Here is a 26,825-nt window from a genome sequence, read left to right on the forward strand (position 1 = left end):
ATTTCCCCATTCCTGCTGCCACCAAAAGATCAAAGCTTGCTTCTCAAGTATTGAATGATCGTTGGGTATGCGTTCCTAGTACTACTTCAAGAGGAGGAGGAGGAGGAGGAGGAGGAGGAGGAGGAGGAGGAGGAGGAGGAGGAAACACACAACAATACAAGTCCGGGTGGGAAGATAAAAGGTTCGAAGTTGATAGGAAGGTGAACGCCGTGAAGTCAACCTTAAAGAGCATCAGCTCGCTGATGGAAAAGATTGAAAAGGATAGTCCATCAAAGATCTATGTTGAAGATCATCTCACTGAGCTGGATTTGAAATGCATTCAGAGATGTTATAAGAAACAAGGGCTGAAGGCCATGGATGAACTGAGGAAAGATATTCGAGTGGCTTTGCCCTTGTTGGTGAAAGGGTTGAAGCTACAGGAAGAAAAGCTGAAACAACGCCGATCACTTCTAAACCAAAAGTGGGTTTGTCATACGAAAGTTCTTAGTTGCAGGTAGATTTCATAGTTTACATGATAATTGTAAAATAAATTAGAGTTTCAGAGCATCTGTGAAATATATGTATCTACTGCTTAGGCTACAGTTAGAGTTTCAGAGCATCTGTGAAATATATGTATCTACTGCTTAGGCTACAGGTACAGACTAGTTGATCTAAACAGAAAGGCTCGTAACTTGAGCATCTAGGCTAGGCTGGTCCCTATGATGAAAATAAATTTATGTATGAAATATGGATGTAGCTAATTGAAATTCCTGAATCAATGATTTCCTCTGTCTCTTTCTCCTATTCAAATATATGTCTGCATTTGTTTGGCCCGAAATCCTTCTTAGCTTAACAAGTACAGTTCATTGGCATTAACATAGTCACAAAAGATCAATATATGATAGATATAAATGCAAATGAGAATAGATATAAGCAGTACCCCCATAAGACCAAGGTACTTTCATAGTTTCATCATGTAAAAACTTAAAGAGTCCACAAGGTGGAAATTTCAAGTTCCACATTTTGAAAAGCATTAAAACCATCTCCCTTCTGTAGTTTCAGTAAACTAAAACTTACAAGCCACAAGGATGTGCATCTTCTAAGATAGGCAGATGAACACCCCTGTAGTAAGATATAAAATGAGATTCCACAAAACAGTACACCTAATCCGCAAACAGTACACCTCCATTCAGAGGATAGAACAAACCAAAAAACACCATTGTGGCCATCATTGCATACACCTTTCATCTGCAAAACACCATTGCATGAACAATTAAGACATGAAATCAATCAAACAAACCACAAAGATATTCTACATTGCTCCAACAAGTCAACAACTAGTCATTATCTTACTATTGTGAATACCAGTATCTACTCTTTACATGCAAAAACCATTCCATCATGACAACAAGTTTTCTAGTAGCAAGCCAATCCAGTGAAGGAAAACACATCACAAAACCATTGGTTTCTCTTAAAACAGACGACAGTTGCATTGTTCTATAGGGTATTGTACAGTAGATAATTTATGATAATGTGCAAGTAACGTACTTCACCTCTCATATGACAACAAAAGCACAGGGCAAGATACGAGTTCAGAAAATTTGATTACCCAAATGCTCTTAAGAGTAACAAGGTAGTGAAAAGTATATATCAAGCAATGTAGAAAAAAATTTAACTTAATGTTGATAAAGTGGTAGATTCTGGTGTTGATGATCTTACAGGAGAATATAGGACAGGCTTTTGTGGCATTTGCAAGGCTTCAATGCTTCCTTCCAACATTTCAATCACTTTACTCATGATAGCCTATCTGATGTCCTTGTCTGTATCACCTAAATCATCACAATCCCACTACGATCATCTTCCTTGCTTTCCTCTTCAGTCACTGCATTGAGCAACCCAAAATTGCTGCCCTGCTCAAGATGCTCGTAAACCCAATACCCGAAAAGTATGACAACATTAACACGGAGGATCAAGTATTCGAGCCTTAGACAACTCCTCCAAACACCCCAGAAACTGCATTGAAAACGAAGATTATGTTCTACCCGGCATGTTTTTAAGAGAAACAGATCGACATGGTGCAGTTGGCCATGGACCTCCCCGACGACCACGACGGTGGAGTCCAGGCGGCAGTTATCGATCTTGACGCAGTTGGGTTATTTGCATTGACATCCTAACCTCCTTTTCCCAGCTTATCTTGAAATGAATTGGTCATTTTTCTGATATCTAAAAATTTGTATCTTTCCACTGCTAGAGGTCCATTGTTTTGAATAAAGGCTCCGAGACAGACACTGATCATTCTTTGTCTCTCACTTATCCTTCTGATCTTAATACAATGAACAATAACAGCAATGACAGAGAGTAGTACTATCACAGCTCCAGCAGCAGGAAGGGTATGATACGTTTGTGATGTTACCACAGTTGAATGGTTGCTTGCACTGTACGTATAGAGGATCGTCTTCTTCGCAGCGAGTCGAGAAGAAGAAGATGAAGAAAATGGGTGCTCTTAGGAACATATAATTAGGATTAGACACAGTCATTTAGTGCAGAAATGATTGGCCGATTTGAGTTGGATGATTAGATGTTCATAACATTGTGCAATGCTCAACGAAATGCAATAGAAGCATGGAATGGTAGCTAATTGCTGCCTTCTGTGTAATATACTCGTATGTAATACCAAGTCAAACAGAGAGACTAGAACTTGGTTGAACCAAGAGAGCTAAGGTGCGCTTCTTTGAACTTTCATGGCAATGAGAAAAATCGATGTCAAGGTTCTACATGTGTTTCATCTGAGAAATTTAGTTCTAGCAAAAATGGGAACTTCTTCTTCTTTCAACAGTTCGTGGCCAGAGAACTTGCGAACTGTGATGATAATGCTCGCTGATCAGTACGTTTTGGTCTAGAACCTGGACAGGGTCGCTTGATTAAGCCTAAAAGTCCTCGACACTTTCATACAAAGAGGAACATAAGCACATTACAGGTTGAAGATTGACCAGAAGATTTAACAATTAAACTTTCATACATGCAACTATTCATTTGTAAGAATAAATACTCAGAACCCACAATAGTACAAGTATAGTAGTAGATAACTGCGTTCCTAACAATTCAAATGACATAAAAATAAAGACAACCAGATTACAAACTGCAGAACAGACTCCATTCCCATGCCATAGTTTTTAGAATTGATATTTTCAAATCAGACTGCGGACTTTTATAAAATGCAGGTTGCAGTTCTGTAGGTTCTATAGGGTATGTATAATTTCTGATAATGTGCAAGTAGTACGTACATTACTTCACCTCTCATATGAACAACAAAAGTACATGACAAGATAAGAACTCTGAAAAACTGATAATGAGAAAAGATTACTACCCAAATGCTCTTAAGAGTAACAAGGTAGTGAAAAATATACATCAAGCAATCTAGAAAAGAAATCAACTTATTGTTGATAAAGTGGTAGATTTTGGTGTTGATGATCTTACAGGAGAAGATAGGACAGGCTTTGGTGGTGTTTGCAAGGCTTCAATGCTTCCTTCCAACATTTCAATCACTTTACTCATGGATGGCCTATCTGATGGCCTTGTCTGTATGCACCACAATCCCACTAAGATCATCTTCCTCGTGATTTCCTTTTCCTCTTCAGTCACTGCATTGACCAACCCGAAATTGCTGCCTTGCTCAAGATGCTCATAAACCCAATCTGGAAAATAAATTTCACTGGTGTCAGTGGTGTGGCTCACTTGAGCGTCAATGTTCTTTCTTCCTCCAACCATTTCCAGAATCATCATTCCATAACTATAGACATCAGACTTAGCAGATACTCCTCCAAAGTTCCTGCAGAAAACTTCTGGAGCTATGTACCCAATTGTCCCTCTAGCGTCCAACATTGATATAATACTCTCCTTCCTCGTACAAAGTTTAGAAAGACCAAAGTCAGAAATCTTTGGGCAGAATTTTTCATCCAAAAGAATATTATGTGGTTTTATGTCAAAGTGCAGGATTCGTGTGTTGCACCCACGATGCAAGTACTCGAGCCCTCGAGCTATCCCAGTAGAAATTTGAAAGAGTTTTTCCAACTCCAAGTGTGAATTAGTTTTCAAAGGATCAGTGTCTTTGTATATAAACTTCTCAAGTGATCCATTGGGCATGAACTCATATATCAGCGCTTTTTTCTTATCTTCAAAGCAGTAACCCAGAAGAGTGACAACATTAACATGGGAAGTTCTACTAATGCTTGCAACCTCATTAACAAAGTCCTCTCCATTTCCTTTGGATTCATTAAGAACCTTCACTGCCACAGGAAAACCATCAAGTAGGTGCCCTTTATAAACATCCCCATAACCTCCTTTTCCCAGCTTATCTTGAAATGAATTGGTCATTTTTTTGATATCTGAAAATTTGTATCTTTTCACTGCTAGAGGTCCATTGTTCTGAACAAAGGCTTCAAGACACCGATCATTCCTTGTCTCACTTATCCTTGTCTTAATACAACGAACGCTAACAGCAATAACAGAGAGTAATACTGTCAGAGCTCCAGCAGCAGTAACACCTATTAGTAGAATTATGGGATGAGTCAGCCATTAATGGTACACAAATTCATTTATATACTAATAGAGGAAAGATTCACACAAGAAAAAGTTTTTCATTCATTGAAGAGCGAAAAGAAAAGTTTGTTTTTTCGTTGCAGCAATTGCATGTACTCCAACAAAATTATGCACATTATAAGAGGTTGCAAAGGATAGGAGAAGTTCTATGGATATATTACCAATAACAACCTTTCTTTTCCAATTTCTTGCTCCAGTATCTGCACAAAAATGGAAGCAGAATTCTTAGATATTAGAACTTACACATCCAAAAGGATGCTTCTGAACAGTGAAGAAACTATTTACACACAAATTGATCAGGAGAAATGAGTCAACTAATTACTTTCTTCATCTTATGATTCAAAGGAAACCAATATGCTTACCACGATGAATTGGACAAATAGAATTGGAGAATCCATCCCCACAAAGGCAGAGAAACGAATCTGTTGTGGCGTTGGATACACAGGTGCCATTGGAGTTCAAGCATCCCCTACATAGATCCCAATCCGCGCTAAACTCAACCTGAAACCCTTGTCTCAAAACTTTTTCCACTTCTGCCGTTGCATTCTCAGGCATATCATCAAAATCCTCCCAAAAAATGGGGACTCGGATTTTGGTAACACATGAGGATCTATTCAGATCCTCAACCACCCTTGATAGAGAATCATCCAAGTAGTATGAAATATCCTTGGTTGTGCCTTCTATTTTGCACGTAAAATTGTTGGGGACGGATCGGTCATGTTGAGGGTCGCAGCCGTAGTACAAGGTGAGGTTACGAACAGTTTGGACGTAAGAGAACCGGGTGTAGTTTAGAGTGGTGTTGACGAGGAGCTGAGTACAAGGACTGTCCCAGAGGTCGGAGCGAGCTAGTGTCATGGTGTGAAAAAGCTCTTGGTTGCTGATGCTGGATACATGGAAATCCAACTCTTCGATTTTTATGTGGGGAAGTTGAGTCTCGTCTTCGCAGTTGGTGAGCTCGAAGCCTGAGCGACCGCACTCTTGGGAGCGATTAGGTCCTCCCCAGAAAGGGTATGATATGTTTGTGATGTTACCACAGTTGAAAGGTTGCTTGCACTGTGTGTATCGGGGATCCTCTTTGCAGTGCAAAGATGGCAGCATGAACAAGTAAAAGATAACAAAGAAGGGTGCTCCTCGGAAGACATGATTAGGCTTAAACATAGGCATTGCTGGGAGATAATGGAGAAACGATACATGTATGAATGAATGATATTGTTGATGACTTGATGATGGCAAAGAGGAAGGAAACCAATTTTAGCTGAAGTGTAGTACATAGCTGACTATCAATTAGTTGACCAAGAATAATAGAAATGTCTTGAGTCCACAGCTAATTGAACTTCTAAGCAATTTCCTCCTATACCATGAAGCTTAAAGTGGAAATTTGACCAGAAAGGATGAAAATTTCAAACCAAGTATTTCCATCATCAATCTAATTTGCAAACATTATACAAAGCACAAAGCAAAATCCAATTTTACTACCGCTACCCAAACCAAAAGAAGTATAGTAATAAGATTCGATGGTTTACCTTTCGGGAACTCTAAGAAATTGAATTCACAGAGCAATTAAGAGGAGAAAATAGGCCTAATGTAAGTTGAGAAGGTCATTGCTTAACTTACAAGAGGCCTCGCTTTCGTCCCCTGTCGCCAGGCGGCGCCTGGTTTGCCGGAAACTGGTGTTTTGCACTCTCTTATTCGCCCTAACATGTTGATCGGAGCTCTTGAATTTGATTGACGGAGCTTCGAATTGGGAGCTAGGGTTTGGCTGGAAATGTGAAATTGTTAAATGGGTATCAGAAATATGGGGTTTAGGGTATCAGAAAGCTTGTGCATTTCAGACTGTTTGATTCAGCTGCGCTGTTTTTGGCGGAAAATATCACCCGCCTCACTGTGACCCAGTTTGGACCGAAGAAACAACAGTGCACTAAGGTGAATAGTCAGTATTGTCCCTAAGAGTCAGTTTATTTACAAACGAGTCTCCGAATGTTTTCGAGAAACATATTTTTAATGTACAAGGCATGTGGGACACTGGTATGGCTGGAAACGGCCGAACACTGCTGCCGGATACTCTCATGATATGGCCGGAAACATATTTGTGAATAAGTCGGATACGTGGATGTAATAATGACAGTGTTCCCCTAAAGTTTAATTTTTAGGTTATATTTTTTAAATGGACGGATCAGCCTGCGTTAGGGTAATAGAGGGTAACAGAGGCCATTGGTCTCACACAAACATCGTATATATATATTCAATTCTGCGTAAGCAAACCACTAATCACAGAGGGTAACAGAGGATTAAGGTCAGAAACCGTGTACCTTTGTTGCAGAGGCCATTGCTTGGGGTACCAATACTACCATGACCATCTTTGCAAAAGCACAGAACCTCTCGTGCAGTGTTGTTGTAGCCACAGAACCCACCATTAGTCTCACACGAAACGCACTCCTTAGCCATGGTCCAGTTAAGCACGAACCCTTTGTTCATGGCCACTCCAAATGCACGACTCAACTCATTAATGGCAATACTTCTAGTTATCTCTGTTTCTTTCACAGTCACCACCACATTCTCCTCACAATCTTCCGACCAATCAAACCCTTCTGGTTCGTCTCCCTCCTTGAAAACATAAGACTTTTCGGTACCATATGATCCCAAGCACGTTATGGGAGTCACAGGAGGATCAACATAGAAACTGCAGTGGAAGTGGAAGCTCAGGTTGACATCCAATGGGGAGTAATCCAATGGGAGCGCGCCTACGCTCATACTGTGTGTTGCCCTAGGGCATTTTTGATCGACGACGTCAGTGTCAACAAGGGTGATGGTGGATAGAGTAAAGTCTATGTCTCTCACATAGAAGGAGTCATTATTTGGGAGACCCAGTATTGGCTCTCCAGGATCCGAGCAGTTTATACCAAAACCAGGGTAGCCACAATAATGATCGGCGGCGGAGTCCTCCATTTTCCAAAAAGGGTAGTGAAATTCAAGCCCATTAATACTGCAACTGGTTATGGGGCAATTTGGTGAGGCTGGAAAGTTGGCTTTGCTTCCATGGAAGTTGAAGAAGAGTGAGAGGAAAACTGCAAGGAGGTAAGAGATAGGTGATGACATGGTTTAGAATATTGTGTTGTTATGCCTTGGAGTTGAAGATCAAGAGTAAGAGAATTAAGAGCTGCAAGGAGGTACAAACAAGCAGATGAAATTGTTTTTTAAAAAATTGTATATTCATTATTTTGGCGTGATCTAATACTTAAACCAAATTAGAGACTTTTTTCTTTATAGTGTGGAGGGTGGACTAAGAGATAGGTGTGGGAGACCAACTAGTTAGACACAATTCTGGGAAATTTCCTCAATGAACTTGAAGAGAACTAGGAAATAGCTATAACGACTATATATAGTCACAGAAAGACTATAAAGACTTTGGATTGATTCTAGATCAGGCAAGAGATGTCAGCTTCAGTACGTTGCCGTATCAGAAACAAAAGAATGATTTAATCTTTACTTTGTCAGTGAGAAATTAGTATCAAAGTTTCTATCTTTCCCTGAAGTAGCTTCTATTCCGACTTCTGATGATGAAGGAATGAAATCGACTTGTGACCTGAATAATAAAACATTTTACAGCTCTGAGTCAGAGAAAACATAAGAGTCATGGTACATAAATTTTGACTGTTTATGGTTTGCTGGTGTGAGATGTGCGTAGCTACCTCTAAATCTCAATTTAAGCATGAAATTATCCTTTCTTCAGTTCTTCAACCTTAAGCATTAACAGTTTAACACTAGCAACTGAGCAAGAAATTAAAGGACTTGGCTCATACAGATATGAATGTATCGATCCATAAATCCTTAAAAACCTAGTTGCAGAAATACAAGATTACACAAAATGGCAAAACAGCAACGAGGTTAGGGCGCGATAAAATGGTAATTGCCTTACTCCCTTGGCCACTTGGTTCAATGAATCCATAATATTCAAATTTACAAGATATTTTTACAAGGACTACCATATATATAGAGAACTATGAAGAAGAGTTGAGGTATATTTCCCATTCACCCTGGTGGCGTATATATTACATTGTAAATGGTTCCATATATTTATATGTACAAGTACAAAACGAAATTATATAGATGCAATCATGCAGAGAGTCATGAGGAAACTAATTCAGATGGCATTGACTAGAGACCCTGAGATCCTAAATCCCCATCTGAAGATGATGAGTCTGCTGCTGAGATGCTACACTTGATGACACCAGTATCCACCAATGGGCTGAACGACGAGTATGGTGAACTGACCTGCCAATTATCACTGCACTCAAACCCCATCATGGTGTTGCTCTGTAGATAACCAGCTGCTCCAACATTACTGATACACTTGTGATCATCAGCTAGCTGCTGCTTCCCATTATCGATCGCTTCATGATGATCCAGTGCCCTTACCATCATTGCCTGAGGATAGTGCTGATGATCCTCTACATGACCTAATATCCAACATTCCCAAGTTAGTATATGCAAGTTTATGAACAGAAACCCGAGTAATTATGAGCGATTACAAACTATAAGATATGTACCTTGTGTAAGTAAGGCAGTCTCATTCAACACTGTACAATCGACCGTCTCCAAGGAATTCCAGTTCGCATGCGCTTGCCTCACCAAGTTCTCAATGTAGTTCTGCATATACATGCAGCACGATCAGCACCACAATATATATGAATACAAACACACACGCACATACACGTATCATAATGGTAACATCGGATGAAATAGTACCTACGTATGTGGAAAGAAATAGGTGATAATGCATAAGTTTATTTACAGATCTTGATTCATGAACATGATATTCATGCATTCGTACGTACCCTATTGTAGTTACTTAGGTCCGGAGCAGGGAAACTCTGGCCATTGATCACAGCCTTCATCATTTGACATACGGGAGATAAGAAAAGCTCGAAATGAGGACCCCGAAAAATGTACATTTTGTTACCCATCAGGCATGTTCTTGCATGCTTCACTGTTACTTCCCACATCTTTTCTGACATTCCAATCCCTAATATCTGCAGTACGTCAGAGTAAGAATAATAAGTATAATATATAAGTAGCTTTGTTAAGCTTAGCTATCTGCAAGAGATCGAGTATGTCTTACAGGAGGATTATATGTACCTTTTTAAGTTTCAAGTGGTCCACGAAGAACATCTTTAAGAAGTCTTGAACTGTATGAATGTTGTTTGCTGCTAGCTTCTTGTGAAAAGCTCCATCTTTCCCGATCTTCTCCAGCCTCCAAACTTCGTCTTCCAACATTGGTGGATGATGCTTCTTGTACACTGCATGCGAAAGCATACGATATAAGTAATTAGTAGAGAATTTATATCATCCAAGTTTTCAAGACCGTTAATTCTAGTACGTAGTTGCTAAAATGGGATATGTACATAAGTGATAGAACTAGAACTTTAGTGCTCAAACACATTCCGTTTTTTTTTTTTATTATTCAAGCTCGTGGTATCCCAAATGTTTCCTAGACACAAGGACTAATCCGTTAGGGCCCGGACAACCAGCAGGGCATTGCAGCCCCTCCTCTAACCACTTTTGACAGTGTCGTGATTCGAACATAAGTTGGAGAGTACACCCAACTAGACAAGAACCACTAGACTACCTTGCAGTGGTTAACACCGTTTTTAATTCAGAGTTTGCAACATGTAGTAGTTTAATTATGAAATCAAAAAAGAAAAAGAAAAAAAAAACATGCAGTAGTAGTTTAATGTCATATTACAACAAAATACCAACAACAACGAACAACTTGAACAAGGATTTGACTTGACTCAATGAGACGGGGAATCATAAAGGCCTAAAGCGCCCATCGTTTTGGTTCAGATTCATGATAAGATTGTTTCCAATACCATTGACTCGCGAAAATCCATTGACCCAAGTCAAGCAGACCAAGAGCAACTAAATTTGCTTCAAAATAATTTGGACCATATATAATTAAGCAAATTATTTATATATATATATATATATATATATATATATATATATATATATATATATATATATATAGCTAGGCTGTTTTGTTGACTGAATTAGAAATGAATTGATTTAACTTGTCTTCTACCTTTGAGACGAGGCATGAAAATGAAATGTATTATTACTCTATTAGACCCAGTGACTGCTCTACTTGGCTTTAAGACGTGCAGAGTCTGTTTGATTCATTGTGTGAAACATGATCGCTCTTGTTTCTAATCGGGATCGATTTTAATCCTACATTATATGTCACCAACACAAATGTGTTTGGTATGCATGCATGTTGACTTCAGTAAACTATAAAGCAAGTGGCTTTATAATCATCAAATAAGATTGCTAAATATCTTTATGGAATCTAAATTTAACTATTTGTTTACGTAATCAAAAAACAATTAGCTAGGTTTTCGATGGAACCTAATAGATCGAAACCAACCAGTGTTCCAATTTGACTACAGGCGGAACTACACTCCGGTCCGGACCCTGTTATAGTTTCTTAATCACCTTAATTAGTCTTAATAACATAGCTTAATTATAGCAATTCTCCCTCAGTTTTCATAATGAACCCCTTCCCATCAAAATATCAGATTTGTTTCCTAAAAGGAAATTTTCTCCTTTATTTTTCACTTTCGTATTCCTTAATGAGGTTCATTGCATTAATCTTCTTTTGAGGATAAATTCAATGAGATGCTTGTTCCTTGTTCATATTTTAAATTTTAGGTTTGTTAAATTTGTTCTTTAACAATTTACTTCGAACCACCCTCCCCCCAGCCCTAAAATCCTGATTATGCCACTGCTACAGATTACACCACATATTGTATATTTATCAGGCAACAGAAAGAAAAAAAAAACATTCAGGGGATTTTTCAAGTGTATATACGTATATTTATGGTGTTTCAATACTATATGTATGGATAACCAACATCGGTAATTGTTACGATGATAAGTTTTCTTCTAATTGTTTTCAATCTGGACAAACGACATTGGAGATCGAGTAGCTAATAGCCTGTATATTTGTTTACATTGTAATTTGTTGCAATTTCTTTTGATAAGTATGTGTGTTTACATTATATATATCTTCATATACATATAGATATACATATAGAGCAAATATGAGCAATGAAAAAAATAAGCAACTGTGGGCATGCATAACGTACCAAAATATCAAAAGAGAAACTTAAGTCACTGTTGAATCCTACTTTAGAGAAGAGTTCGTTCATAAGCTCTAATTCAGATAGAATCATAAATATTATGCATCAAAATAATCATTAAGATATGTAACACTTACACTCTCCCCGATGATCTTTGACAACGAAAGCATCAGTCATGGCTTCCCTTATCCTCGGACCCTGGTACCCCGACCCGGGAGCCACCCTTGCACCAAGCCTAAACTTCCTGCTCCGAATCCAGCTCGAGTTGTCCGTAAACTCAATATCCCCGACCGTCGCAAACCCATCTCTCACCGTAACATTCACGTCTCCGGTGAGCAACGGCCTCTTCCCGGTTCTCTCCTTCAAGACATTGTTGTCGAATTCCTTACTCGTCCAGTTCTCCTGATCTCCACTAGGGAAGTCACCGTCAAGAACAACGATTTCTACTTTGACCGGGTGTGGAAGAGAGATCGGAGCCATTTGGTGGGTGCCACTCATCATGTTCTTGTCCACAACAAGGATTTGGATTTGGTTGCTGTCTTCGTCTGATATCTTGCTTGCAGTGAAGATTGGGAGAGAGAGGCTCTTGCCAAAGATCAGATATAAGCTCGATGGCTCGAGTGCTTGGATTCTCAGTGAAGGCGACCTTGTTAAGTTGAGAGAGCATCGCTGCAGAACTTGGTCAACCTCTTCACTCACCTGAGACAAACGAAAACGTAGAGTTAGCTGAATAGCTAGTGTTTCAAGTAATAACAGGGACAAAAACAAGTATTGAGCAGAAATAATAGTTGAAATCATCTATCTAGCTAGCTTATATATGAGTAAGGAATTAGTACCACTCTTCTCAGCAAAGGCTCCAAGGATGAGAAAAGGTTTTGCATGGATTTGACCATAACCACTTCTCCAATCACACTGCATACGATTGAGAAATATATGAAGAAAAATCAGAACTATCTAGTTAGGGTTTTGCTGGGAAATGAATCAAAAACGAAGAAGAACTTATTAAAGAAGTCAAAGAACGTAAGTTGGAGAGTAGGATTAGTTCATATATAGGTAGAGATCTAAGAAGACATACGAAGCAAAGGAAACTCGTGGTCTCTTCCGGTTGTTATCATCGGACTGATCTTGGTCGGATTCTGAATCAGTTAGAAACCGTTTGGCGGCCATTTTTGATCTCGAAATCGGATCTGTGAGAGAAAGAGGTATCGAAAGAGACGAGTGAGGGTTAGAGTTATCGATCAGAGTGCTTAGCTTTATCCGCACACAGGGTAGCTAGCTCGAAAATTGACAGACTGATATTTATATTAATGGAACAGAGAAGTTTCTTGGAATGGAAAGGGAAGCAGCTAGGTAAAGAGCTAGAGAAAGACACCAATCTTTTTTTTTTCTTTTCCTTTTTTGATTAAAGAGAGAGACACGAAGCTTAGCTACTGATGACTTAGACATGACACTCGAATTTTGACGTCAAATTTGTATTTTCTCTTTCTTTTTTCTCAATTAGAACGTATATACCTCTCTGGATCTAATATGGTCCTACAGATCGATTTGATTTACCAGGAAGTTTGGCTCTACTCTTTTGGTCAACAGATGCATTTCCCAGAAGGATCTTGTGATTATTGATAAGATAGACCCTATATAATAGTAGGTTCAAAACGAAGACTGAACCTGACCCACAAACCCTCAACTATGCGTAATTAATGGTTTTAAAATTCGAAAATTCTTCTACGCACCATCATGGTCTAAAATTAGTTGTTTCAGCAGTTCTCATGAATTTGATAGCTATTGTTTATGACATAAATACTAGTTATCAAGGTTAATTAAACAACATATATATATATATATGCGGTTTTACTATATTTTCGTCTTCTCATAAAACAAATTATGTTGATGAAGTTTGGTGGTACTTTCCGCACACAATTGGGTCACTCTCTATGATCTTCAGAACTGTAATAGCAATTCGAAAAAGACGATGAAGTTCGCAGAAACATCCATGCTAATTCCTTCGGCTGAATATTCAATAGTTTGTTTGATACCAGATATTCAATGTTCAATTACGTTTCATATCACCAATTGGTTTAGTAAATTCTTTATGAATTACAAATTGGAACGAAAGCCGTATTACCCTCTTGCTCAAATTGGGCTTCTTTAGAGAAATCTAAAATGGGCCTCATTAGCCCAACCCACGCCTGAAAATACCATAGATTTGTTCTAATGAAAAGCTTCCAAGATCATTATTCTGTCTTGATGGGTGCGTTATAGTGTTCTTATTTTTTTGCATGAATTCACTGCACAATGTCATTTTGGTATATCATTTCATTTAAAAATCAACTTCTGTCTTCGAAAACAAAGATTTTATACACCTGTAGTTTACTTGAATAATGAAAAACTAACAGTATCTAGGATGACGCTTCTAATGAACTTCTTCCAAATCTATAATGCTCAAACAGTAATGAAAAAAAACCCCCCTCAAAACTGATGGTTTAACCAGCCATCAACTTAAATGGATTGGTGTTTACAGATAAATGAATGATCAAACACTAGGAGAATAAAGAATGTAACTCCACAAAAATCAATTGAACTGCATGAGCTTTGGAGCAAACCTCAACAGCCTATCTAATGTGTTTGGCATGAACTTCCTCGCGAACATATGGCACATATTGGTGCTCTTCCCATTGTACTCGCATGTTGTTCCAAATCTCATCTTGTTCAAGAACTCATAAGTCACATCCGTCCTCTGATACCTCGACGGATGTGGCCCTCCTCTCGACCAGTCGACCCAATGCAAAGTCCGGTTAGAGTTTTTCTTCCAAAACCTAATGCTCACATAAGTAGGCAAGTAGTGCTCGTCGGAGTAGCACGAAGGGACGCAATACTTCTCAAACAACGGAAAATAGCTAGTGTCTGAAACCACCCCCAGCGCCAACTGGCGGTCGACCTCGAACCACTGCGACCCCTTCCGCCATTGCTCAAGCTTGATTGTCGGGCTCATTTTTTTCCTGTATCGGTCTCGACCGACGGCACCGGGCAAGTCGTAGGCCTCCACAAATGTTTGGGTTGAGTCCATAACGTAATTATAGACCGTTTTGAAGTTGAAGAGCGGTATGCACGACTCGGAGAGAAGAATAAAACGTTGGTTGGTTAAGTCCAGTAGTGCATTGGCTAACAGGCGCCGCTCTGCTTGCACCATGTTTGGCTCGCCCCAAGTCACATTCTGCAACATCAATTCAACACATTAAGTACAAATTAATCTCTAACAAGAACATGTTCAGATGTTCATTGCCTGACTACGCTAATATGTAGAGACGTTTTCATATGAACAACACATAGACCTTATATATAGTACGATTATGTTTATTAAGAGAGCGGAATCGTGTACGTGGGAATAAAAATCCAAAACCTATTTTAAAACCAATTCTCAACCAAGAATATGATGTGTTACATATGTATTCTGCAATATACCAACTTGTTGTAACTTGCTATCTACTTAAAGAAGGAGATTAAAGGGGACTTTTGCTTCCTTTCTTGACTAGATGGCTAAATACTTGACATATGCATCAGAAACAGACAGAACCAAGAAAGGAATGTAGGAAGGTGATAAAGGGTACTTTGTAGGAACAAAAAGAGTAGAATCCAAGCAATGAGTTCATGAAAACAAACCGAATCCACCACTCAATGCATATGCCCAATTTAATACATGCTTACACCGGAATTCTTGTTGAGTGTAATAATATTAGTTTGTGGAAATGTAATGCATACTTTAAAAAAAATGAAAATGGCTACTTAACTGGAGCATGGATGATGTTAACAACAAAAATAAAACAAAAGGCACAGGTAAAAGAAAATATCAAATAATAATTTTACGGCAACAATAAACCAGAAATATATTGGGGTCGAAAATTTTTATATGTATCGCAATAAAATACGTACATATGGGAGTTTTCGACTCAATGATAGAAAATGAATTGATGTATGTTTGTCGGATTTGTTTAATCACCATATCTCCGTTAGGTGTTTTCTGTTTCTTTTTGACTCTTTCAATCTTTTCATTAACGTACACAACCAGTTTGTCGACATACATTCATATATAGTTTCATAGAGGTAAAGCTCCTCACGACTACTTCAAAATTGTATAGTTGTCCTAGTTATGTCAAAACCTTCAAAACCTCAGAATGCATATAGACAGGTATTTCCCATGTTCTTTTGTCCAACCATTGCTGGACATGTCTGACTGCACCAAAATTATAAGATTTACAAGTAATTTCTGAGAATGAAATAAAATCTAGGAAAATATTACAGTATTATTCTTTGAAGGTTGTATGCAGGGGAAAGAATCAAGAATGTCAATGTTATATTATATCTCAGAAGTAGGATGTTGCTTTTTATGACAAACTAGCATACCATCTGGCATATAATATAGAATCATATATAGAGAATTATCTAATGCAATAACACATGCAAATAATAATACTTAAGGATATGGAATTTTTTCCACAGTATGAGGCGTATTATGAGGCAAATCTAAGGAATTTCCTATAATTATAACCCACATATAAAAATAAAAAAAATCAATTTGCATTCTCCTAATTAAAGCATGAATCAAAACGAATGACCAGAAATTATTTTCCTCTAAACTAGCTAGGACAGTTGTAAAGGCGCTTAAACAAAAGGGTAAAATTATTTTCCTCTAAACTAGCTAGGACAGTTGTAAAGCTTAAACAAAAGGGTAAAAGACACAAGCAAAATCTGATTTCAATAAAATAGAAGTAAACATGGAGCAAACTAAGCTATACTTTTCTTTGGGTTTAGCCTTCGTTTTAATAATCAAAGCTAATTGAGGTGCAGTAAATAACACTAATGGCTTCCACAATTCAAAGAAGAGAAGAAAACGTTTTGGTTTCACAGTTCAAATCCTATTTGATTTCGGAGCTAATTACTATTTACCTAAAATAAACAAAATCTCATTCCAATAAAAACAAAATCCTATTACCATAAAGATGCTTATGAAATAACGTGAATGCTAATAAATCAGAATCCTACTAGAATGCAAATTGTGAATATCAGGAATAACTGACCTTACTAGGGACTCTTCTGCCGTGAAAGACAGAATTTTCCGGCATTGGCTCGCCTGAGTCTGGATTGGCATGAATGTAGATAGAGTACAACCCTTCATGTCCTTTGAAGAAACGTTCCCATAAAGGAGCCAGAGCCAAATCTCCTCTTGTCAAAAACATGAAGGCAACTTTTGGCTTGGTGTCGTTTTTGAATGGATATGCCCCACTTCTTTTCGGCACCATCGAAGCTCTCCACAATAACTCAGAATCTTCCATATCATGCATGGCACTTGGCTTTACGTAAGCAGCTTTGGACGGCGGTGGAGGAGACGGCTGGGGAGGAGATGGATGGCGAGGCGGCGGTGAAGCGAGGGGAACGGTGGCGATTTTGGTTTCATTAACAGGTGAGGGTGGTGGTGGGGGAGAATTATCTACAGGGACTAATTTGTATACGGTGGAATCTAAACTGGTTTTGGCTTGCGCTAATGCGGTGTAGATGTGAAGAGGGGTGTCTTTGATGTAGAAGCTTAGGGTGATTCCGAGGGCAAGGCCGGAGACGAAGATAAGGAAAACGGTGATGATCTTGTTGATTTGTATTTGTGCATTCACAAAGTGTTTGAGAAAACAGGGTGGAGGGTTTTGATGCTGCTTGTTCTTCATGATATATCGACTCCTCCACCCAGAGAGAGGAAGAGGAGGAAGAAGAACACAGACGCAGACGAAGAAAAATAAAGAGGGAAGCTGATTGGCACTGGAAGCTTCACCAACTCGGGCTCTTCTTCTCCTCAAAAGAATCTTCAATTTGGTTTCATCACTCAAAGACTCAACCTCAAACTAGAATTCTTTTCTGTTTGGAATTTTGGTGAAAACATGAAAGGTCATGGGGGGCATTTAGATAAAGCCGAATCATGAATATTTGTGGATGTTAAATAAAAATTGCAGAAAAACATGAGTTGGCTGTATTTAATTAACTTCAATGAGTCAAATCTGGACAGTGAATACCTGAATAAGTAAGGAAAATTGTGAAATTATAATCCAAGTAATTAAGGAAGATAATCAAAGTCGTTGGTTCGCATTATTTACTGGTATCAAAAATTCAATTGCAAAATATAAACGACGCGTTTTTCTAATTGGCAGAGAAATAAAATATTTTCTAATAAAAACTTTTTGGTTCTAATTTATAGTTCCCATCGAAGCAAACATGAAAATTAGAGGTTAGCATATGCATATCTCTTATTTTGGTGCATCTAAGAAAAGCAATTTTAGGGGACTAATCATGGAAACATGCATAATTGGTATCCACCTAGCTCACTACTGAAAAACGAAAAATATGGATTCAATATTTTGCTATTACAAGCAAAATTCCATTAAATTGAAATTCCTTACATCATAAACTAACATTGGAAAAAAAAACAGTGGAAAATAAATAGAAATAAAATGAATTGGGCCACACCTAGTTTGCTTAATTAGGAGAAGAAAATGTCATAAATTTCGCAACCCAATCCAAATGGCAGTTCAAATCTGCTGGCTTTGATAGGAATCTGGGCTGGTAATGAAAAACACGGTTTGGGCTGGCAAATGTATGAATAGAAAATCTATCACACACATTACTAATTTGGCAGCGATTAGTGTTTTTCTTTCAAATCTGGGTTTATACTCTCATCGATTCTAACGAGAGATGTATACAAATGTATCAGTTATTAAGGTGGTTGTCAACATTTGCCGTTTACATAAAATTGACACGATATTGTCATAGTTGGTATTAAGATATCGAAAACGTAAAAAAGAATGAAAATTGAAAACTGTGCTGTAAAACAAGAGACCGTAATTATGGAAGATATTTTACTTTATAAACTGTGAATCCCTCCATGAGTTTAAGAGGAATGTCAAAACGATCTTCTTTTATGTCACGCAACAGTACGTTTCAATACTATAATGATAACGCACAAGTTCAATTGACTTTCGTTTGAATGTAACGAAACATGTCATCTCATATAAATTGAATCTCATTTTCTAATATCTAATTAGGCTATGTACGTACTACGGACGTTTTCGCTAAAAGTATAAACCACATTTATAAATGGTCCAGTACCATTTGATATAACGGCATATATAGTCTCTTCTTAGTTAGTGAGAGGTTGTGAGTTCGACTTACAGAGTTGTAATATATACTTGATTTGATAAAAAAATAAAAGTATAAATGTAACCCTCCAACAAGCTCATCTGTCGTATATTTTACTTCCACTCTAGTAAATTGTAAAGTGAATGAAGGATCATACAAATTGTTGAAAAAAGATAGAAGGGAAAAACAAAAAAGATCATACGGATTTAACAGATTTATTAGTAAAACTATTGAGAATTTGAACCTAGCAGCATGGATGCAAAGTGCAACAGAGGTTGCAGAGTGTCCGGCTTGAACTTCCTAGCAAACAGGAAGCACATAGAACTGATTGTATTACCATAAGCATCGCAGGTACCATTTGTGCCAAACTTTATTCGATTCAGCACTTCAGCTGTAACACCTCTCCTCCCAAATGTTCTAGGGTGCGCACTACCAGCCCTGGACCAATCAACCCAAGTAATGGTCCTATTCGAGTTGTGATCGGGGCCGATAATGTTCACTAGGGTAGGGATGTAATGCTCATCCATGTAGCAAGGAGGACTGCAGTAATCTCTGAATAGGGGATAGTACTTGGTATCTGATACTACCTCTATCGCAAGCTTGCGGCTGACCTCAAACCATTGTGACCCTTTTCGCCAATCCGATAATGTAATCGAAGGATCCATTTGGGGATTGTATCTGCCACGGCCAACCTTCGTTGGATCATCATAGATGGATAAAAAACTCTGATTGGAATTCATGAGGAAGTTGTATATTGTAGTGAAGTTGAATAGTGGGATACAACTCTCGGACAACAACACGAATCGTTCATTAGAGATCGAAGTCGAGGAGGGCACTTGCTAGTAGGCGTCTCTCGGCGTCAATCATGGTTGGTTTTCCCCATTCAACTTTCTGTAATGATGTGAAGAGAAAGAGAAAGAAGAAGCAGAAAATTACAGGTTAATTAAACGATGGAAAATTTGTGCTAGTACGTACGTTATAGTCAAATAATTAAGAGTAATTAACGAACCTTGCTTGGAATTCTTGTTCGATAGAAAGCAGAATCTTCAGGCCACGAGTCTACATAGGATGGATGAGTATGGACATATATTGTGTAAAGTCCTTGATGATCTTTGAAGAACAATTCCCACAGTGGAGCCAAAGGTATAGGACCCTTTGTCAAGAACATGAAAGCAACTTTAGGCACACGGTTATGGGGAAACTCTGTAATCCTTGGAACAACGGATGCCCGCCAAAACAACTCAAGATCATCATCCAGATTGTGCACCAGAGGTGACATCTGAGCCTCAACGTTGGATGTAGCAATATGGTCGGAGTCCAGTAAAGGGAGCGGCGCCGGTGAAGGTGAGGGTTGCGGTGGAAGCGGCAACGGTGTCGACTGTGGGAGTGTGATCCAAGAGATCGAATTTGAAGTTATTTGCAAGTTGAACATGAAGTCTTTGCAGTATAAGGTGATTACGACTCCGATCGACAAGCCGATGACAAAGACGACGAGATGAGAAGCAAAAAAAGACTGTACGTAGGAACCGAAAAGCTTTCGAACTGATTGAGATTTCCGGTCTCCATATCCCATGACTGCTGAGCAGTACTAGAGGAGACGACTCAGACGAGGTTAATTAGAATACGACCTTAGTTAGCTTAGGTATACTACTTAAACTGCACTATTAGGCACCTGGGGAAGACTAGCTTGGTGCGAAAGTTAAGATGCAATGCATGTGTTTAAGGTCAGTTTCATGGGTTTCTAGAGTGCTCTATGACTGTTGACATTACGCCACCACATTTTTAAGGGTCTTGGCTGGTCATTATCTATGATCTATACAGTAGCTAACTCGAACTATATATACCTTAAACTTAATTAAAGAGTTGACATTCCTGGTCACTTTACCACTAATTTGAGGTTTTGGAATTGGACTTTAAGTGATTAAGCGGGTCTTAAAAATCAAGTCACAAATAAGTTTAACTAGAGGGTTTCCTTGCAAATGTCACCATGCATGTTGGTATAAGCTAAGCTCCAAGCTAGGTCTAACAACAAGTACAAGCTTAGTTGTTAAACCATTTCTAGTTTTTCAGGCGAAGAAAAAAGAAAAGAAAAAAACGGTGAATGTTCAATATGAATAACACGTTCGACTGCGCCCTTAGACGAAATCCAAAAGCCAAGTGTGAATAACACGTTCTTGATCCACTTTGCTGTAATCGTTAGCATTCACAAAGTGTCTGAGAAAACAGGGTGGTGGATTTCGTTGCTGCTTGTTCTTCATGATATATCAACTCCTCCCACCAGAGAGAGGAAGAGGAAGAATACGACAAAGACGAAGACGAAGAATAAAAGAGGCTGGGAAGATGATTGGCACTGGAAGCTTCACCAACTTGGACTCTTCTTCTCCTCAAAAGAATCTTCAGTTTGCCAATGAGGATTGGCAGGAATATGTCAAGGAACTTATTTGAGTGGAACCTCCACCTAAGTTTGAAACTCAACATTCACAGGTCCCTTTCTCGGTAGGTTAATTGCTAAGTATTAATTAGGCACCTATGGATCGAACCTATTTGATGCTGTAAAACTTTTCAGTTTCTAAAGAGTATGACTGTCTGAGATGCCTGACTGTTGGATGTCACGGGCATACATACAAGAGAGCCTATTCATCGCACCCGAGTGCGCCGCGCACCCGTCATCTCCACCGTTGATTTTGACGTGGACTTAACAGAGATTTTTTCGCGCGTCAAAATCAATGGTGGAGATGACGGGTGCCCGGATGCGCTGTATAATTTTCGTACATACAAAGTAAAAGAAAAAAACAAAAAAACAATGGCTAGAAGAGTCTTATTGCTCTAATATTAGTTGGATCCACGCAGATCACAAACAGTACGTTCATAAAGTTCATACATTAACATGTTCATTACCTCCTTCAATCCAAATACCTCATTCTAGAACGAACCTTAACCTTAATCAAGTTTGGTTCATTCTCAAAGGTGTTAAAAAGAATTACAGAAAAACATGAGTTGGTCCTGTAATCAACTTCAAATCTTGAGTGAGTCAAATCTGGATTCATTAAATCTTATGCATCAAATTGTGAAATTAATCAAATTATAATCCAAGTAATTAAGGAAACCAATCAAATGTTCACATTTAATGGTATCAAAGATCATTTGCATAAAGCACACAGTTTTTCCATGGCTACCAATTTGGTAAAGAAATGCAAATTTTTCTAATTTCTAATTTGTAGAGGGCTGGCATATATCATATTTTGGTGCACTTAGGAGAAGCATATCTTGGGGGTCTCATCACGGAATCATATAATTGGTAGAAACCCACTGAAAAATAAAAATATGGATCACAAAGAGACATTATTGAAAAATTTAAATACAGTGGGAAATAGATAAAAGTAAAATTAATTGGGCCAAACCTTAATTAATTAGGAGGAGAAGAAGTCATAAGTTTCTTAACCCAATCCAAGTGGCAGTTCCAATCTGATGGCTTTGATAGGGTTGGGCTGTTACATGAAAAAACAGAGTTTGGGCTGGCAGTGCATGAATTATGAATACCAAAGCTGGCACACACATCACTAGTTTGGCTGCGATTAGTGTTTTCCATTCAAATCTAAGTTTATAAATTTACAGATGGATTAGTAAGACTATTGAGAATTTGAACCTACTAACATGGGTACAATTTGCAACAGAGGCTGCAGAGCGTCCGGCATGAACTTCCTAGCAAACAAGAAGCACATAGAACTGGTTATATTAACATCACCATGATCACAGGTTTCATTTGTGCCAAACCGTATTTGATTCAGCACTTCAGCTGAAACATGACTCCTCCCAAATCTTCCAGGGTGCGGACCACTCTTGGACCAATCAACCCAAGTAACGCTCCGGTTCGAGTTGTGACCGGGTCCGATAATGTTCACTAAGGTAGGGATGTAGTGCTCATCCATGTAGCAAGGATGACTGCAGTACTCTTTGAATATGGGGTAGTACTTGGTATCTGATACGATCTCTATCGCAAGCTTGCGGTTGACCTCGAACCATTGTGACCCTTTTCGCCAATCCGCTACTGTGATCATAGGAGCCATTTGGGGATTGTATCTCCCACGGCCAACCTTCCTTGGATCATCATAGGAAGCTATAAAGCTCTCATTGGAATTCATGAGACAGTTGTATATTGTGGTGAAGTTGAATAATGGGATGCATGTCTCAGACAACAACACGAATCGTTCGTTAGAGATGTCGAGGAGGGCACTCGCTAGCAGGCGTCTCTCGGCGTCAATCATGGTTGGTTTTCCCCAATCGACTTGCTGCAATAACGTGAAGAAAAATGATAAGAAGCTAAATTATTAACATGAAAAATGATTCTAGTTGTAGTCAAATATGTAACCAAAATTATTGATGGAAAGAGTAATTAACGAACCTTGCTTGGAATTCTTGTTCGATAGAAAGCAGAATCTTCAGGCCATGAGTCTACATAGGATGGATGGGGATGAACATATATGGTGTAAAGTCCTTGATGGTCTTTGAAGAACATTTCCCACAGTGGAGCCAGAGGTATACGACCCTTTGTCAAGAACATGAAAGCAACTTTAGGCACACGGTTATAGGGAAACTCGGTAATTCTTGGAACAAACGAAGCCCGCCAAAACAACTCAAGATCATCATCCAAATTGTGCATCAAAAGTGTCTGAGCTTCAACATTGGATGTAACAACATCGCCGGTATCCATTAAAGGGAGCTGCGGTGGTGAAGGTGAGGATGAGGGGGGCGGCGGAAGCAGCAATGGTGACAAAGTAGAGACCGAATTTGAAGTGATTTGCAATCTGAAAATGAAGTTTTTGCAGTAGAAGCTGATTATGAATCCAATCGACAAGCCAATGACAAAGAAGACGAGATGAAAGGCATGAAAAGACTGTACATAGGAACTCAAAAGCTTTCGAATAGATTGAGATTTTCGGTCTGCATTCCCCATTGCAGCTTAGCAGTAGTAGAATACGTCCTCACAGCTTACCACTTAAAACTACAATATTAGGCAATTACCTTAAAGCGAAAGTTAACATGCAATGCATGTGTTTGGTCCGTTCTTGGGTTTCTTGAGTGCTGTTTGAATGTTGACGAATACGCACGCCACCACATTTGTGGGGGTCTTGGTCATTAGCTAAGATCTAGGCACTAGCTAACTGGAACTGCTATATATACCGTAACGAGTAGTTGACATTTGTATATGGGCCAATATTCCACTAGTTCGAGGATTTGGAATTGGACTTCAAGATATAGTAGTCTTAAGTCTTAACGTCACAAATAAATCTAAGTAGAGGGTTTCCTGGCAAATGTATCACCAAGTTGGTATAAGCTAAGCTCCAAGCTAGGTTTAACAATGCTTCATCCCCGGCCCCCTTATTTGTATTTTAAACCTTTTCAAGTTTTGCAGGCGAGGAAGAACAGGAAGAAGAAACGCAACCCAATGTGAATATTTGCAAATTGCAATTGCCTTTAGCCAAACTCCGAAAGGCAAGTGTGAAGCCAATACGAAACTTTGCAATGGTTCTTGACCCGGCTTGCTGCCTTTGTGGTTGTGAACCCATGCAACCTCTTGACTTTCGATTTCTGTGTAACCCTAATTTTAAAATCAAATTTGGTATTTAAACTCAAAATTACAAGTGGATGATTAGTAGTAGAATTTGAAGGCAACAATATTATGAAATCGGTGTGATTTATGCTTTGAACTTGTGGATTGTAATTAAACTCTAGCATCAATTAATATTCAAGAATCAGTATTATTAGTCCTAAACACACAAGGATTTTGGCTGCCGGCGATCGGACTAGAGAGTAGTTATATAAACATCCCCACCTTGGTTCAAACTTCAAACAAAACAAGACCACACCAAAAACCCTACATTTTCAGTTTCAGGGATGTCTGGAACATCAAAAGCTGCAGTGGTACCACGCTACCTTGTTCCTGAAGAAATCATTCGTGAAATCCTACTGTGGTTGCCTGCCAAATCTCTAGGCAGATTCAGCACCGTGTGCAAGTCATGGAGCGCTCTATGATCAAACACTCAAGTTTCATAGACGCCCATCTCAAGCGCAGTCTGCGCAGAGGTCAGTACAAGGTACAACAACCGAAACTGCATCGTTCACCTTCTACTATGCGGGCACACCGCCGCGAGTTACTACCTTGATCCATGCGAGCCCACCACGGCGAGTAGTTGCACGTTGTATGTGATGAAAGACGACCCTGCAACATTGACCGGAGATGAGTGCTATACCAAGTTTACATATCCTTTATCGAAACATGTAAATGCGGATGCCTGCACTCTGATCGGAACTTGTAACAGCCTCATATGCCTTGCCGATGACGAATTGCCCATGAGTACTCCCCCAGTTCCCACGCTACTATGGAATCCTTCAATCAGAAAGATTGTGATTTTGCCTAGGCCTAGTATCAAGTCTACACCAATTTATGAGGAAACTCATCACGCTTTTGGCTATGATGCTCAGAGCAATGATTTTAAGGTTTTAAGAATTCTACAGTATAATGGAAGATGGAATACGACGACGAAACTATGTGAGGTTGAGGTTTACTCATTAGCCCGTAATTCTTGGAAGCGTCTCAGTTGTGATACTTTTCCGGCTTTCTTGCAATCTATTATATGGTGTACACATATATAAATACGTTTTTGTCAACAATGCTCTACACTGGCTTCAATACCGGGATTCCAAGTGGGAAAACATCATTGTGTCGTTTGATATGGCCGGAGAATTATTTAGCGAGATAGAGATGCCGGAAGCTATCTCGGATGAACACAGTATGGATATTTCAGTAGCAAGATACGGAGAGTTCCTTGCCTTGAATGATGTTAAGAGCAGTATTGACATATGGGTTATGAAAGAGTATGGTGTGGTACAATCTTGGACTAAAATGCAAAGCATACCAATCCAAATGTTTAGTTTTTTGTCACCTTTTGATTGTACAAGCAGCGGCAAATTGGTGTTCGAAACAGTAGTAGAAGTTAATTATTGTCTAGTAGGACAGTTACACAGGGTGAATTATAAGATCAACCAAGTTGAAAACTTTAGAATAGATGGACAAAAGTATAAGGGGATCGATTCGTTTGTAGATAGCATAGTGTCACGGGCTTATCTTTTCCTTAAAGCTCTCGTGCGGCCTTAGCTTCTCCTTGCGCTAAGTCAGCCTAACTAGCACACAACACTTGGCTAGAACTCGAAAGAGTTTAAGAAGGGAAACTTGTATTGATTGTATGAAAGCTTTACAATGCTTGAATGCTTGCTTGCTTGATTGCCCAAATGAGGGGTGGTGCCTCCTATTTATAGGCAACCATGCCCCTTGGGAAAATTCTAGAGAACTCTACATATTTACAAGCCTAGATGGTTCTAGATACAACTTGGATACACTTGGATATACCTAGAGACTTCTAGATACGTCTTGATACTCCGTATCCTTCTAGAGCCTTCCGTATCCTTCCTTGATACTTGTAGAGTATCCTAGAACATTCTGGATACGTCTACAATGCTCCCTTCCAAGAAGTATCCAATGAGGCTCCGGACCCTTCTAGACCAAGGCCAAAACTTGCAGGGTGTGACACTCTCCCCCACCTAGCTCGCGATGCCCTCATCGCGACCTTGCTCGTTGTAGCGCTTGATCTTGTCTTTGAATTGCCACAACGAGTCTTCAGTTTCCCAACTTGCTTCGGCATCGGGCAAGTTCTTCCACTTGACGAGGTACTCCTTGTAAGGTGGCACGCCTCTTCGTCGAACCACTCTTTCGGCAAGAACTTCGTCTACTTGCTTGTCAAAGCTTGTGACGACCGCCGTCGGTGCCCGGTGCGAAATGCTCCTTGAGGGGTCTTCCTCATCTTCGTTGAATGGCCTCAACATGCTCACGTGGAAGACCGGATGTATCTTAAGTTTGGGCGGAAGATTGAGCTTGTA

At 39.1% G+C, this 26,825-nt stretch overlaps 4 protein-coding genes and 1 pseudogene across 4 annotated transcripts; all 5 read right to left on the bottom strand.

The window, feature by feature from the left end:
- Nucleotides 1-3,265: 3,265 nt before the first annotated feature.
- Nucleotides 3,266-5,786, bottom strand: LOC101291532 (probable receptor-like protein kinase At1g67000-like). The gene is made up of 3 exons (XM_004300459.1): nt 4,941-5,786; nt 4,740-4,778; nt 3,266-4,523 (listed from the first exon to the last, which is right to left on the bottom strand). Exons 1-3 carry the CDS (start codon nt 5,740-5,742, stop codon nt 3,409-3,411), a joined length of 1,956 nt encoding a protein of 651 aa, XP_004300507.1. The 5' UTR covers nt 5,743-5,786; the 3' UTR covers nt 3,266-3,408.
- Nucleotides 5,787-8,620: 2,834 nt separating this feature from the next.
- Nucleotides 8,621-12,981, bottom strand: LOC101291831. The gene is made up of 7 exons (XM_004300460.1): nt 12,793-12,981; nt 12,554-12,629; nt 11,855-12,416; nt 9,715-9,875; nt 9,414-9,608; nt 9,126-9,225; nt 8,621-9,035 (listed from the first exon to the last, which is right to left on the bottom strand). The coding sequence occupies exons 1-7, from the start codon at nt 12,882-12,884 to the stop codon at nt 8,734-8,736; spliced, it is 1,488 nt and encodes a 495-aa protein (XP_004300508.1). The 5' UTR covers nt 12,885-12,981; the 3' UTR covers nt 8,621-8,733.
- Nucleotides 12,982-14,165: 1,184 nt separating this feature from the next.
- Nucleotides 14,166-17,428, bottom strand: LOC101311102. The gene is made up of 2 exons (XM_004301772.1): nt 16,790-17,428; nt 14,166-14,928 (listed from the first exon to the last, which is right to left on the bottom strand). Exons 1-2 carry the CDS (start codon nt 17,426-17,428, stop codon nt 14,287-14,289), a joined length of 1,281 nt encoding a protein of 426 aa, XP_004301820.1. The 3' UTR covers nt 14,166-14,286.
- Nucleotides 17,429-19,117: 1,689 nt separating this feature from the next.
- On the bottom strand, nt 19,118-20,463 carry LOC101311387 (annotated as a pseudogene).
- A 2,056-nt stretch (nt 20,464-22,519) lies between these two features.
- On the bottom strand, nt 22,520-23,844 carry LOC101311681. The gene is made up of 2 exons (XM_004301773.1): nt 23,293-23,844; nt 22,520-23,179 (listed from the first exon to the last, which is right to left on the bottom strand). The coding sequence occupies exons 1-2, from the start codon at nt 23,842-23,844 to the stop codon at nt 22,520-22,522; spliced, it is 1,212 nt and encodes a 403-aa protein (XP_004301821.1).
- Nucleotides 23,845-26,825: the final 2,981 nt, after the last annotated feature.

Source organism: Fragaria vesca, linkage group LG5 (assembly GCF_000184155.1).
Source record: "Fragaria vesca subsp. vesca linkage group LG5, FraVesHawaii_1.0, whole genome shotgun sequence".
NCBI classification, from domain to species: domain Eukaryota; kingdom Viridiplantae; phylum Streptophyta; class Magnoliopsida; order Rosales; family Rosaceae; genus Fragaria; species Fragaria vesca.

Bases quoted from the DNA above. Each gene is read 5' to 3' on its own strand.
- LOC101311681 (XM_004301773.1), bottom strand. From the start codon at position 23,844: ATGGGGAATGCAGACCGAAAATCTCAATCTATTCGAAAGCTTTTGAGT. The intron at 23,180-23,292 runs GTTCGTTAATTA...ACGTTATTGCAG, and splicing joins GAACAAGAATTCCAAGCAAG to CAAGTCGATTGGGGAAAACC.
- LOC101291532 (XM_004300459.1), bottom strand. From the start codon at position 5,742: ATGCCTATGTTTAAGCCTAATCATGTCTTCCGAGGAGCACCCTTCTTT. The intron at 4,779-4,940 runs GTAAGCATATTG...ATTTTTGTGCAG, and splicing joins TATTTGTCCAATTCATCGTG to ATACTGGAGCAAGAAATTGG. The intron at 4,524-4,739 runs GTAATATATCCA...TTCTACTAATAG, and splicing joins GAAAAGAAAGGTTGTTATTG to GTGTTACTGCTGCTGGAGCT.
- LOC101311102 (XM_004301772.1), bottom strand. From the start codon at position 17,428: ATGAAGAACAAGCAGCATCAAAACCCTCCACCCTGTTTTCTCAAACAC. The intron at 14,929-16,789 runs GTCAGTTATTCC...TTGATGTTGCAG, and splicing joins GCAGAAGAGTCCCTAGTAAG to AATGTGACTTGGGGCGAGCC.
- LOC101291831 (XM_004300460.1), bottom strand. From the start codon at position 12,884: ATGGCCGCCAAACGGTTTCTAACTGATTCAGAATCCGACCAAGATCAG. The intron at 12,630-12,792 runs GTATGTCTTCTT...AATCGTATGCAG, and splicing joins CCACGAGTTTCCTTTGCTTC to TGTGATTGGAGAAGTGGTTA. The intron at 9,609-9,714 runs GTACATATAATC...GACGTACTGCAG, and splicing joins ACCACTTGAAACTTAAAAAG to ATATTAGGGATTGGAATGTC.